This window comes from Scylla paramamosain, chromosome 37 (assembly GCF_035594125.1).
Source record: "Scylla paramamosain isolate STU-SP2022 chromosome 37, ASM3559412v1, whole genome shotgun sequence".
In the NCBI taxonomy this organism is placed as follows: Eukaryota; Metazoa; Arthropoda; class Malacostraca; order Decapoda; family Portunidae; genus Scylla; species Scylla paramamosain.
The window spans coordinates 9,855,001-9,870,000 of NC_087187.1; the positions used below are offsets into that span (position 1 = coordinate 9,855,001).

Genomic DNA, 15,000 nt, shown 5'->3' on the forward strand with positions numbered 1-15,000 from the left:
GTGTGTGTGTGTGTGTGTGTGTGTGTGTGTGTGTGTGTGTGTGTTTTCGTCAATATCTAACATTTCCTCACTCTCATTCGTTTTTCTTTATTACTCACAAAAGATGCAGATAAAAGAAAAAAAGAAAAATATTGAACTTATACGAGTAAAAACACAAAATGAAGCGAAAGTTGAAGAAAAATGAAGGCGAAATTAAAATGACGTCACACACACACACACTCTCTCTCTCTCTCTCTCTCTCTCTCTCTCTCTCTCTCTCTCTCTCTCTCTCTCTCTCTCTCTCTCTCTCTCTCTCTCTCTCTCTCTCATTAAAGGTGAGGGTTGCACGTAAATGAACGCATCGGAAAGGTGGAAAAATACAAAAAGAAAGAAAAAAATCCATCCGATGAAGGAGGAAGGAGGAGGCATGAAAGGAAGAAAGGAAATCAGGAATCTGGGATTAAAAGAACTACAATAAAGGAATATATATATATAAGGATAAGACAAAGGAAGCAGAGTAAAGGAGAGGAGGAACAAAGAGGATTAAAAAATGCAGTATACGTAGGCAAATACTCATACGTGAAAGGAGATGTACTATTGGAGTAGAGAGTGAGAGACTGCGTAAGGAGGTACTGAAAGTAAAGCCAGAGGAGTGATTTGATAGGCAGTGCACAGGATACCCACTAATTGCATCCAGCAGCCCCTCGTCAGACAACCACCAACCTTAACTCATTGTAATAACATAACTTTTCTCAAGTCAACTGTCTATTGCACAAATCAATATATGGTACATCTAATTCTGCGTCTCATGGTATGTGTCTAGTCTCAGTGAGATCATATTTAGCCCTTTCACTGCAACATGAAACAATTACAAGTACCAGGAACAATACATGAAGTCTTCACTAGCATTTCTAGGAAAGTTAGCGATTAAAAGTAATACATTTTGCAATTTCTTCTCAGATCAAAGATTGGATGTGATTACAGAATAAGTACAGATGTCTCAGAGTGATTGGTGATTAGGGAAAGGTGTACCAAGTGGCAGCCAAAGAGTTAATGGCTGAAAATTCCTTAATCGTAGGCAGTTCATTATTGTCTCGTTTTGAAGCCTGGGAGTTGCACCATAGTCATGACAGTCTTAAAACACACACACACACACACACACACACACACACACACACACACACACACACACACACACACACACACACACACACACACACACACACACACACACACACACATACACACACACACACACACACACACACACACACACACACACACACACACACACACACACACACACACACACACACACACAAAAGAAAGAAAGAACACTTGAAGAAAAGACTGGTTTGTTATAAACGTTAGCGCTTGGAGAGAGGGAGTGTGAAAACCCAATAGATTTTTGAGCAGATGTGATGATGTCTGAGCGATGTCCACCACGCCTGGGGTCGCTTGATGTCACGATTCTGAAAACTTTTTTCTTACCCACCCGAGGAAGGTGCCTGTCGTTCATTAAATACAGAGTGTGGTGATTACTGTTTTAAATGTGAATTTATCGACATCTAATTTACCAATCAGTGATCCATCGAGTTACTCCATCTTAATTTGAGTGCAAGGCTTATTTGTCCTGTGCCGTGATTGCGTTACTGGTTATTTTCGTATCATCGAATAATTTTGACGCAGTACAGTAAGACGACCGCCGATGTCATTCACGTGCACCAAGAACAGAACACCGAACCCCGGAGAACGTCACTCTTTACATCAAGCTGACGAGACGAAAAGCCGTTCAGGAGGAGGAGGAGGAGGAGGAGGAGGAGGAGGAGGAGGAGGAGGAGAAGGAGGAGGATCAAAGGAAGACAATACAGGAAGATATCCTTTACCACTGCATTCCTGTCAAAAAGTCCACCATCTGTCCCTCTGTCACCTGAGCTCTACCAGCAAATGATATCAAAACAACAACAACAACAACAACAACAACAACAACAACAACAACAACAACAACAACAACAACAACAACAACATCAACAAAAATCACTGGCAAACATCAACACCAAGTTCTAAAAAAAAAATAAGGATTCATTCAACACAGATCCTTAAAAAAATGTAACATACTCCAGATTACCAGCTTAACAGTACCCTACTCTTCGTATCACCCTAGACAAAGAGGGACAAGAATTCTCACTATATTTTTTTTCTTTCCTTCCGTCTTCTCCCCCTTTTTTTCCCCAGGAGCTTTCCAGACACAATGACATTCAGGCGAAATAAAAGGCTAGGCAGAATCTACATAATTGAATGAAATCATATGCATTTTATTCCCTTCCTCCATTCCTTCCCTCATTCCTCCTTCCCTCCCTACCTTCCCACCGCCCACGCTGCCTCACAGTATTTTTATTTTATTATTATTATTTTTTTTTTCCGTCCCACACACACTTTTTTTTTTGAGGGATGGGAGGTGAGGGGGGAAAGGAAAGCGTCTTTTTTTTTATTGCAGAAACTTATTAGATTTTGGAAATGTCTCAGTTTGGGATCATTTTCAAGCAAGGGGACGTGAGGAGAATGAGGGGAAAGGCGAGGGGAATGTGAGGGGAAGTTTACCTGTTTATTGACGGAAAAGAGGAAAGGGGGAAAGAATAAGGTACAAGGGGGAAAGGGGAAATGGAGGTCAAAGTTAATTAAGGAGAGGATAAAAAGGGGAAGACAAACATAAAGGGGATTAATGATAAAACTTTGGGGAAGGTTTAGCAGGGAGGCTGACAGAGAGAGAGAGAGAGAGAGAGAGAGAGAGAGAGAGAGAGAGAGAGAGAGAGAGAGAGAGAGAGAGAGAGAGAGAGAGAGAGTTCACCCAAGAGTCAACAAGAGGGAATATTACGGTCAATTTCCTGTAAGATGACAAAGTGTAATGACTCAAATAATCTCATACGATACTCTTCCTACTACTACTACTATTACTACTACTACTACTACTACTACTACTACTACTACTACTACTACTACTACTACTACTACCACTTAGCCTGTTTCTTATTTTGTTGTGGGTTTAGCTGTTTACTTAATATTGTTTGTACTCCTTTTGTTTACCTGTGTTGTTGTTTTATTTGTGAATCGTCTTTGTTTTATTATGAACTTCTGTCTCGTGGGCTTGTCCTCTCTGTTCTTGTTCGTCTTGTTGTTGTTCCTCTTTTTCATTATCAGTTATTTTCTTTTCTCATAATCTTTTTCTCCTCTCCCTCCTTCTTTCTTATGTTTAATTTTCTTTCTTTTCTTTCTGTCTTCCTTCCTTTTCTCTCCACCTCCTCTTCACCACCTCCACCTGCTCCTCCTCCTCCTCCTCTATATATGCCTTTCCTTAACTTATACAGACTGCATCAGCGTTTCCCCTTCATCACCACCACTTCCTCCCTTCCTCTCCTTCCCACTCTCCCTCCCTTCCTTCCAGGCATCCCTCCAGGCATCCATCTCATCATCGAGCGAAAGTGAATGAGAGGAGCGCTGTCTAGACTGACAAACGCGGCTGTGTTATAGACTGACGACTTGACAGGGCGGCTAACTTGACTGGTGGTGGTGGTGGTGGTGGTGGTGGTGGTGGTGGTGGTGGTGATGATGGTAGTGGTGGTGGTGGTGGTGGTGCTGGTGGTGATGATGGTGGTGGTAGTGGTCGTGGAAATGGACCTTATTTGGCAAAGTTATATGCTAAGTAGTTTCATATTCTCCCTAAGAACACAACCACTGTTACTACTACTACTACTGCTGCTGCTGCTACTACTAGTACTACTACTACTACTACTACTACTACTACTACTACTACTACTACCATTACTACTACTACTACCATTACTACTACTACTACTACTACTACTACTGCTACTACTGCTACTACTATTACTAATACTAGTAACACTACTACTACCATTACTACTACTACTACTACTGCTACTACTACTACTACTACTACTACTACTACTACTACTACTACTACTATTACCACCACCACCACCACCTCTACTACTGTTACTACTACTACTACTGCTACTACTACTACTACTACTACTACTACTACTACTACTACTACTACTACTGCTACTAGTGCTACTACTACCATTACTACTACTACTACTACTGCTACTACTACTACTACTATTACACCACCACCACCACCACCACCACCACCACTACTACTACTACTACTACTACCACTACTACCACTACTACTGGTACTGCTACTGTTACTACTACTACAACTACTCCCACTACCACTATTACCACTACTACCACTACTACTACTACTACTACAACTGCTACTACTAATACTAATACTAATATTACCACCACCACCACCACCACCTCTACTACTACTATAATTAAGCCTCAAACATCCTTCCTCATTAACTATATAAAAATACTAAGCGCATCTTCATTACGGAGTTTAATATTCTCAAGTACATTCCTTCATTCCTGACTCTTCCCTCGACTCCATCACCTTCATCTTTCTCTTTTTCACTTCACTCATCCTCATCCTATTCCTCTTTTGATCTTTTCAAATATCCTCTCTCTCTCTCTCTCTCTCTCTCTCTCTCTCTCTCTCTCTCTCTCTCTCTCTCTCTCTCTCTCTCTCTCTCTCTCTCTCTCTCTCTCTCTTATCCTATCCCTTCTTTTAATTTTCCTTTTCCATATCCTCAAATTCATCCTCTCATTCTTCACTCTTCCATAATTTTTCTTTCATTTTCATCTTTTTTTGTTTTCTTCATCTTCATCCTGTCTTCTCATTCTCTTCTACGTCCAATCATTCACCATTTTCTTATCCCCTTTTTCATCTACATCTTTTCATTTACCTCACACATCTTCCCTCGCCTTTTTCCTGTCCTAAAAACATCCTCACCTCTTTCACTCTTCTCTCATCTTTCTCATATCATCCTTTGTTATTCATCTCACTCAATTCACCACCTCTATTTTCAAGGCAAGGATGTTTTCATGATTCTGTTGATAGTTTTTCAATGGCTTCTACATGAACACCAATGAAGAGAGAAAACACCCCGCGAGAATTCAATTAATCATCCTTCCCATTTGAAAATAATCCTGGTGAGGGAACACAGCGGTTCCAGACACACCAAACGCAGGTCATAAATCTTTCACTGCTGTGGTCTTTCCTTCCTAACACTGAAACTATTGTAGAAAAGGTAATAATTCTCACGAACATAGAAAAAAAAAATGGAATGGATTTAAAGTTTGTGTTTTTCTAGGATGCGTGGATGTTTCAGTGACTGTCGCATCAGAGCATCTACAGTTGTGGGTGATTATGGAGAAAAGAATGGCAGTGAAATGGAAGAGAGTGTGGAGAGTGTGGTATATACAGCTGTCTAAAAGTTGTAGTTTAAGATTGTGAGAAACTATAATTTAAGTGTCTAAAAAGTGGTAGGTTAGGAGAATGAAGAGCAATTACAGTAAAGTGCATGAATAAAAAGTTGGAGGCTAAGAAACTCTAAGTGAAGAGCCTAAAAAAAAGTTGTAAGTAAATGATAAGACATTATTTAAAAAGTAGTGGGTTATTATACTATGGCAAAAAAAAAAATACAGGTCCAAAAGTCGTAAGTTAAAAGACTGTAATAAAAAAAAGTGTTTAAGATGCTTTAGATAAAAAATAAATAAATAAATAAAACTACTGTAAAATAGTGCCTAAAAAAAAACTGTAGGTCATAAATCTATGGTAAAAATAATTACGTAGAAAGTTTTATATTAAAAGAATGTAGTAAAAAAATAAGTGTCTAAAGAGTTGTGGGTTTAAAGACTGCAGTAAAAGAAATGTTTAAGAAGCTGTACATTAAAATTATATATATATATATATATATATATATATATATATATATATATATATATATATATATATATATATATATATATATATATATATATATATATATATATATATATATATATATATATATATATATATATATAAAAAGTTGTAGATTAAGACACTAAAGTAAAGAAAAAAATAACTAAATGAGCAGACTGTGGTACAAAATAAAGCATGCAAAATCTGTAGAATAAAAAAAAAAAAAAAAACAGTAGAAAATAAACAAATAAGATAAAATTAAATAAAACGAAATAGAATAGAATAAAATAAAATAAACATCTTCACTCCCACACACTCACTAAACTCTGGAACACCCGGCCTCCTTCCGTACTTCCTTCTTCTTATATCATGAACTCTTTCAGGAGGGAGATTTGAAGACACTTATCCTCGTTTTCTGGATTCATTGTGGTATAGTGGACTAAGGTGTGGATGTCATACGTTCGAATACACAATGAGATGTCTGGAGCAATACGGCTTTAGTTGCCTAGCATGCTGTTACAAGTAATTCTCTCCCACTGTGGGTATTCCAACATTATAATTGAATTTCCGTTTTCTAATTATGGATGATCCTTTTTGACCTTTCTTTAGGGACTGGCAACTTTAGTGGACCTTTTCCCCCACTTTTTTTTTTTTCTTCATTCTCTTGGCCACTGCCCCTCTTACATAAAAAAAATCTGGCATCACTGCCAAACACTCCCAAACACTCATTCATTGGTTACATTAGGTTAGATAAGGTTTGGTTAGGTTATGGCCTCACTCACTCACACACACACACACACACACACACACACACACACACACACACACACACACTTCCAAAACACTCACTCAGGTGTTAGGTTAGACTATGTTAGGTTAGGTTAGGTTAGGTTAGGTTAGGTTGGGTTAAGTTAGGTTAGATTAGATTAGATTAGGTTAGATTAGATTAGATTAGGTTAGATTAGATTAGGTTAGGTTAGGTTAGGTTAGGTTACGTTAGGCTGAGTTAGGTTAGATTATGGCCTCACTCCCACACACTCACCATGGAGCTCTCGTCAATGGAGTCGAGGCTCATGACGGTGACGTGGACGAGCACCGTGGTGGGGTCGTCGCCGCCCTTAGGAGGAGCCATCTTGTCGTAGTCCCTCGGGTTGTCCGGCATGATGTCCTCGAACTCCAGCGGCCCGTCGTTCACGCTTCCCCTCACCAGACTGCGGGAGACAGGGAGAGAGGAGGGGTTAGTAGTGAAAGGGGAGAGGTGGAGAAGTCAGTATGAGAGGGAACAGGTGGAGAGGTTAGTATGAGAGGGGAGAGGGAAAGGGGTTAATAAGGGAGGGTAGAGGGAAGGGGTTAGTAATGAGAGGGAAGAGAGGAAAGAGTTAGTAGTGAGAGGGAAACAGGTGGAGGGATAAAGGAGAAGGAAGCAGGAAGAGAGATAGATGGATAAATGGGTGGAGGATGGATAGATCAGTAAACAGATAAATAAACAGAGAGACAGACAGACAGGCTGATAGACATACTATGGTAAAAATAATTACCTAAATAGTTTTATATTAAAATAATGTAGTAAAAAAATAAGTGTCTGAAGAGTTGTGGGTTTAAAGACTGCAGTAAAAGAAATGTTTAAGAAGCTGCACATTAAAATTATATAAAAAAAAAAAGTTGTAGGTTAAGACACTAAAGTAAAGAAAAAAATAAATAAACGAGCAGACTGTGGTACAAAATAAAGCATGCAAAATCTGTAGAATGAAAAAAAAAACAGTAGAAAAATAAACAAATAAGATAAAATTAAATAAAACGAAATAGAATAGAATAAAATAAAATAAACATCTTCACTCCCACACACTCACTAAACTCTAGAACCCCCGGCCTGCTTCCGTACTTCCTTCTTATGACATGAACTCTTTCAGGACGGAGATCTGAAGACACTTATCCTCGAATTCTGGATTCATTGTGGTATAGTGGACTAAGGTGTGGATGTCATACGTTCGAATACACAATGAGACGTCTGGAGCAATACGGCCTTAGTTGCTCAGCATGAATAGATAATTAAATAGATATTCTGATTGATAAATAAATAGATAGCTTTATCGATTAATAGATGAAAAGTTGATAAAGAATTGGTGTTGAAGAGAGAAATAACGTGAGATTAAGACATGAAGAAAAAGAGAAAGACGCACTGAGAGAGAGAGAGAGAGAGAGAGAGAGAGAGAGAGAGAGAGAGAGAGAGAGAGAGAGAGAGAGAGAGAGAGAGAGAGAGAGAGAGAGAGAGAGAGAGAGAGAGAGAGAGAGAGAGAGAGAGAAGAGAAGAGAAGAGAAGAGAAGAGAAGAGAAGAGAAGAGAAGAGAAGAAAAGAAAAGAAAAGAAAAGAGAAGAGAAGAGAAGAGAAGAGAAGAAAGAAGAGAAGAGAAAGGTGGAGAAAATGAAAGTAAGAAGGGAACAAAGAGTTAAAGAAAGAAAAAAAAACATAAAGTAAAAAGAAGTAAAAAAAAAAAAAGGTTCTTCAATTGTAACACTTGTCCTCACTGGACATGAAGGAAAAAAGAAATGGAGAAAGAGAATAGGAAGAACAGGAAAAAGAAAAAAATTCAGAAGTATGGTACGAAATACAGGTAAACACACCAAATCTAAATAAAGAAATAGAAAATAAAACAAACAAAAAAAAAGAAAAAAATAAGGAATAAAACAGAGCAACATACAATCAATACACGAAAAGACACCAAACAAAAACAAATTACACACACACACACACACACACACACACACACACACACACACACACACACACACACACACACACACACACAGAGACAAACATTGGAAAGAATACAATTACTTGACCAGGAAGAAAAAAAAAACTATTAGGAAGAAAGTAATCTCTCTCTAGGTTTTTCTCTCCTTCTTTCTCTTTCATCTCCTCCACTGTCCACGTTTCTTCTCCTTCCACTATTAATTCTGGAAGCGCCCAGGGGGAAAGTGGAGAAAAAGGTTACATAAGTGGTGCAAGTGTGAGTCGAGTGGATAAAAAAAAGTGGAGAAAGACAGTTAAGAAAGAGAGGAAGAAGAATGAAGAGGTGGAAGATAAATTACGAGAGAGAGAGAGAGAGAGAGAGAGAGAGAGAGAGAGAGAGAGAGAGAGAGAGAGAGAGAGAGAGAGAGAGAGAGAGAGAGAGAGAGAGAGAGAGAGAGAGAGAGAGAGAGAGAGAGAGAGAGAGAGAGAGAGAGAGAGAGAGAGAGAGAGACAGACAGACAGACAGACAGACATATAAAAAGAAAGAAATAAAAGTAAGAGACAAACAAGCTGACACATAGACAGACAGACAGACAGACAGAAAAAAAACAAAGAAAAAAGAGGACAGATAGGTAGACAGACAGACAAACAGACAAAAATGAAATAGACAAACAGACAGATAAATAGATAGACAGACGGACAGACAGATAGACATACAGAGGGAAAGAAGGATATTAAGAAGAAAAGAAAGAAAGAAAGAAAGAAAGAAAGAGACAAACAGATAGGCAGGTAGACAGATAAATAGTGCACGAAAGAAATGAGAATGAATGAGAGAGAGAGAGAGAGAGAGAGAGAGAGAGAGAGAGAGAGAGAGAGAGAGAGAGAGAGAGAGAGAGAGAGAGAGAGAGAGAGAGAGAGAGAGAGAGAGAGAGAGAGAGAGAGAGAGTCTTAAGAATGTCAAAGGGGAAAATAAGAGAAAAATAGTGAAGAAGGAAAGGAAAGAGAGGAAACAGGAGGATACTTAGAGACAGATAGGGAAGAAAAATGGAAGAAAGGAAAAGGAAGGCAGGAAGGAAAAAACAGAATAAAAAGAGGGATAGGAGAAGGGGAGATGGAATACAGGAAGTGAGAGAAACTATAATAAAGAGAGAACGGAAGAGAAGAGAGGTAAGGGGAGAGAAAGAGTAAAGGTAAAAATAAAGGACAATATATGTATAGATAAAGTCAGAAAAAAACAATAAAAGAAAGATAAAATAAACAAACACTCGAGGAAAAAAAGTGGGTGAAGGAAACACAGAATGAAAAACAAACACGGAACAGAAAACGATTGAAAAAGAAAACGAGAAAAATGTAAAACAATCTGAGAAAAAAAAAAACTGAAAAACAAACAAGTTGAAAATACAACTCGTCTCTCTCTCTCTCTCTCTCTCTCTCTCTCTCTCTCTCTCTCTCTCTCTCTCTCTCTCTCTCTCTCTCTCTCTCTCACCTGGGAGTGATAATTGATTGGCAAGCATCTTAATTACCCTACCTGTTCATTAATGATTTCGTCATCACCTGTACTCCTCCTCCTCCTCCTCCTTTTCATGCTCCTCCTCATTCTCCTCCTCCTCCTCCTCCTCCTCCTCCTCCTCCTCCTCCTCCTCTTCCACCTCTCGTCTCCGTCACTTTCTCCTAATTGCTCTGTAATTTTCTTCCAATACTATTTTTCTTCTCCCTCTTCTTCGTGGAGTGTTGTTTATCTTCCCTTTATTACTCTCTCTCTCTCTCTCTCTCTCTCTCTCTCTCTCTCTCTCTCTCTCTCTCTCTCTCTCTCTCTCTCTCTCTCTCTCTCTCTCTCTCTCTCTCTCTCTCTCTCTCTCTCTCTCTCTCTCTCTGTCAATCCTGTACCCAAACTCAATGTTTCATTTATTTTTTATCCTTGACATATCTCTCCCTCTCTCCTCCTTCCCTCCCTCCGTCCCCTCCAACCTTTCTTCATCCCTTCACTCCAACCTCTCCCCCACCTTCCCAGCCCTTCAACACTCCCTTCCCCTCCTTCCCCAATCCCTCCATCCCTCCTTCCCTCCCTTCTCCTCCGTTTCCCAGATGAGCTCTTTTCTCCATCTCATCTCTGTCTTCCACACTTAGTCCGATTAATCCTCCTCCTCCTCCTCCTCCTCCTCCTCCTCCTCCTCCTCCTGCTGCATCAATTAGTTAAAGGAACATTGACTTACCAGTACAGGAAGGTAATGAAATGCACTACAGACAGACACAGACAGACATAGATAGACAGACGTAGGCAGACAGACGCGGATTGAGGATAAAAGAGAGGTGTTGTAACCATCATGAATAATGCATAACGTAATGGTGTTTCCTTCACTTGGTACCTGAGGGAGGGAGGGAGGGAGGGAGGGAGGGAGGGAGGGAGGGAGGGAGGAAGGGAGGGAGGGAGGGAGGGAGGGAGAGAGGGAGGGAAAGAAGAGAGGTAAGGGAGAGAGGTGAAGGTGGTGAGACTGGTGGAGGGAGGCTGGAGAGAATGGAGCAGAGAAATTGGTACCAGGTGGAAGGGAGGGAAGGAGGGGAAGGAGGGAATAAAGGAGTGAGGGAGGGAAGAAAGGAGTCCACAAGAGACGTACTGAGTGTGTGTGTGTGTGTGTGTGTGTGTGTGTGTGTGTGTGTGTGTGTGTGTGTGAAATGGAATATTGAAGGAAGGAAATTAAATATTGACTGACTGATTGACCGACTGGCTGACTGGCTGACTGACTGACTTGCTTGCTCACTCACTCACTCATTAATTACCACATTGATTTATTGATTGACTAACACAATGTCTAGTTGCTTGAATGCCTGACTGAATGATTGCCCGGCTGCCTAACAGACTCAGTGTTTGACTAACCAAATGACTGTTTGTCTTACTGATTGACTGGAGGAGTGACTGAGTGATTGTATGACTGACTGACTGCCTAACTACTCGTAACTAAGAAGCAAACTAACGAAATGACTCACTAAATGAATGATTAAATAACGAACTGGTTACCTGACTTGAATGAATGCCTGACAGACTTATTAACCGACTAAATGACTGTGTGTCTTAATGGCTCAATAAGTAACTGGCTGACCGGATGAATGGATTAATTAATGGATGATATATTGAAAAAAATAATAATAAATGTGACAATCTTTACTAATAAAATTCTGCAACATTTCAAACTTTTAATATTTTATGATGAATTTTCTAATAATATCTTTCTTGAAATTTATACATGCTCAGAGAGAGAGAGAGAGAGAGAGAGAGAGAGAGAGAGAGAGAGAGAGAGAGAGAGAGAGAGAGAGAGAGAGAGAGAGAGACGCAGTAAGAATAAATGGAAAGTGAATTTGCTTTTTCACATTCAAGGACTAAAAGAAAAAAGAAAAGAACTTTCAATATCCTGTATCTCATTTTCTTTCCTCGCTTGTAACTGTTGTATTTATTTGTCCGTGCCAGAGAGAGAGAGAGAGAGAGAGAGAGAGAGAGAGAGAGAGAGAGAGAGAGAGAGAGAGAGAGAGAGAGAGGACATATATTTAACTGTTTTGGAAAACAGACAAGACAGACAGACAGATAGACACAGAGACAAAGACAAATAGATGAAAAAAACATAAACAAATACACAGAGAAAAAAGACAGATAGAAAACAGGGTTTGAAAAAAACCCGGGTTTAAAAAAAACCCAACCCATTATTTTTTTGGGGGGAGTTTATTGTTTTTTGGGAGGTTCTGTTGTTTTGGAGTGTTTTTATTAATTTTTGTTTATTCCTAATATTTATATGTAAATCAGTTTAAATAAGTAATTAATAGTAATCTAGAGTGAAACAAAAGGTTTAGAGTTTTTTTTTTATGTAGGAGGGGTACCGGCCACGAGCAACAAAATTATAATTAAAAAAAAAAGTCCACTGAGATGCCAGTCCCGGAAGAGTCAAAAGCGATCGTCAAAAATTAAAGGATAAGTTTCTTGAAACCTCCGTCTTGAAAGAGTTCAAGTCATAGGAAGGAGGAAATACAGAAGCAGGAAGAGAGCTCCAGAATTTACCTGAGAAAGGGGTGAATGACTGATAATACTAGTTAACTCGTGTATTAGAGAAGTGGACACAATAAGGGTGAGAGAAAGAAAGTCTAGTGCAGCGAGGTTGCGGGAGGAGGGGAGGCATGCAGTTAACAAGATCAGAAGAGCAGTTAGCATGAAAATAACGATAAAAGATAGCAAGAGATGCAACATTGCGGCGATGAGAGAGGCCGAACACAGTCAGTTGGAGGAGAGGAGTTGATGAGATGTAAAGCTTTTGATTCCACCCTGTCTAAAAGAGCGGTGTGTGTGGAACCCCATACATGTAAAACATATTCCATACATGGACGGATAAGGCCCTCGTGCAGAGTTAGCAGTTGTGGGGTTGAGAAAACTGGCGCAGATGACCCAGAACGACTAAATTCACAGAAGCTGTTTTTGCTAGAAATGAGATGTGAAGTTTCCAATTTACATTATAAGTAACGGACAGACCGAGGATGATCAGTATAGAAGAGGGGAACAGTTGAGTGTCATTGAAGAAGAGGGGAAAGTTGTCTGGAAGGTTGTGTTGAATTGAAAGATGGAGAATTGAATTTTTGAGGCATTGAAAAATACTACGTTTGTTGTGTCCCAATCAGAAATTTTAGAGAGATCCGAAGTCAGGCGTTCTCTAGCTTCCCTGCGAGAACTGTTTACTTCCTGAAGGGTTGGAGGTCTACGAAAAGAAGTGGAAAAGTGCAGGGTGGTATCATCAGCATAGGAGTGGATAGGATAAGGAGTCTGGCTTAGAGAGTGGGTGACAGGACAAAATCCTGAGAAACACCACTGTTAGCAGATTTAAAAGAACAGTGACCGTCTACCACAGCAGCAATAGAACAGGTCAGAAAGGAATCTTGAAATGAGGTTACACAGAGAAGGATAGAAGCCGTAGGAGGGTAGGCTGGAAATTAAAGCTTTTTGCCATACTCTACCAAAAGTTTTTGATATACCTAAGCCAACAGCAAAAGTTTCACTAAAATCCCTGAAAAAGGATGACCAGCACTCAGTAAGAAAATCCAGATCACCAGTAGAGTGACCTCGACGGAACCCATACTGGCGATCAGATAGAAAGTTGTGAAGTGATAGATGTTTAAGAATCTTCCTGATGAGGATAGATTGAAAAACTTTAGAAAGGGCAGGAAATTAAAGCAATAGGACGGTAGTTTTTTTTTTTTTTTCTAGCTATCTTCTACCGCTATTTTCATGCTAACTGCTCTTCTGATCTTGCTAACTGCATGCCTGCCCTCCTCCCACGGTCTCGCTACACAAGACTTTCTTTTTCTCTCACCCCTATTCTGTCCACCTCTCTGATGCAAGAGTTAACCAGTATTCTCAATAATTCGTCCCTTTCCCTGGTAAACTCTGGAACTTCCCTGCCTGGTTCTGTATTTCCTTCCTTGAATTCCTTGACTTGAATTCCTTCAAGAGGGAGGTTTCAAGACACTTATCTTTCAATTTTTGACTACCGCTTTGGACTCTGTTCTGGGACTGGCATCTCAGTGGGGTTTTCTTTTTTCATTGTATTTTTGTTGCCCTTGGCCACTGTCCCTCCTACATAAAAATAAATAAATAAATAAATAAAGTTTGAGGAATTAGAACGATCAACCTTTTTAGGAACAGGCTGAATGTAGCAAACTTTCAGGAAGAAGGAAATTTAGATGTTGATAGACAGAGCTGAAAGAGTTTGACAAGGCAAAGTGAAAGCACGGAGGCAGAATTTTGGAGAACAACAGGAGGGACCCCATCAGGTTCATAAGCTTTCCGAGGGTTGAGGCCAGCGAGGGCATGGAAAACATCACTGCGAAGGATCTTAATGGGTAGCATGAAGTAGTCAGAGGGTAGAGGAATGGAGAACAAGCCCTGAATCATCCAAAGTAGTGTTTTTAGCAAAGGTTTGAGCAAAGAGTTCAGCTTTAGAAATAAATGAGATGGCAGTGGCACCATCACGTTGAAATAAAGGAGGGAAAGATGAAGACGCAAAGTTATTGGAGATGCTTTTAGCGAGGTGCCAGAAATCACGAGGGTCTTGAAAGATTTTGACACTTTCTATCTGAAGGACAGACGCTTGTTTAGGTCATGTTGATACAGGTTGGTCCGGCTGGACAGAGATTGTTATCCTGTATTATACAGGAAATGAACGGGTCAGGCTTGACTACTTTTACATTTTTTTTTTTTTTTTATGTATATGTACATGTATAGACCTTATTTATCGGTATGATATAAAACAAAATTTTGATATGTAAAAAAAAAAAAAAGCCTGATATTTTTTTTTTTCTCTCTCTTTGAGGGTGGATCTTTTTTTTTGTTATTTTTTCAATGGAAACCCTGATAGAAAGACATCCAGACAAAAAGGCAAAAAAAAATTATATATATATATATATATATATATATATATAT

At 39.4% G+C, this 15,000-nt stretch overlaps 1 protein-coding gene across 4 annotated transcripts in view; it reads right to left on the reverse strand.

Moving 5' to 3' along the window:
• Positions 1-15,000, reverse strand: part of LOC135091475 (glycine receptor subunit alpha-4-like) — a 224,382-nt gene that overhangs the window by 69,915 nt on the left and 139,467 nt on the right. For all 4 annotated transcript variants that reach the window (XM_063989136.1, XM_063989135.1, XM_063989137.1 and 1 more), the window contains one exon: positions 6,858-7,026. In XM_063989136.1, the coding sequence (XP_063845206.1) occupies positions 6,858-6,977 (120 nt within the window). In that variant the 5' untranslated portion in view covers positions 6,978-7,026. The remainder of the gene's footprint in view (positions 1-6,857; positions 7,027-15,000) is intronic.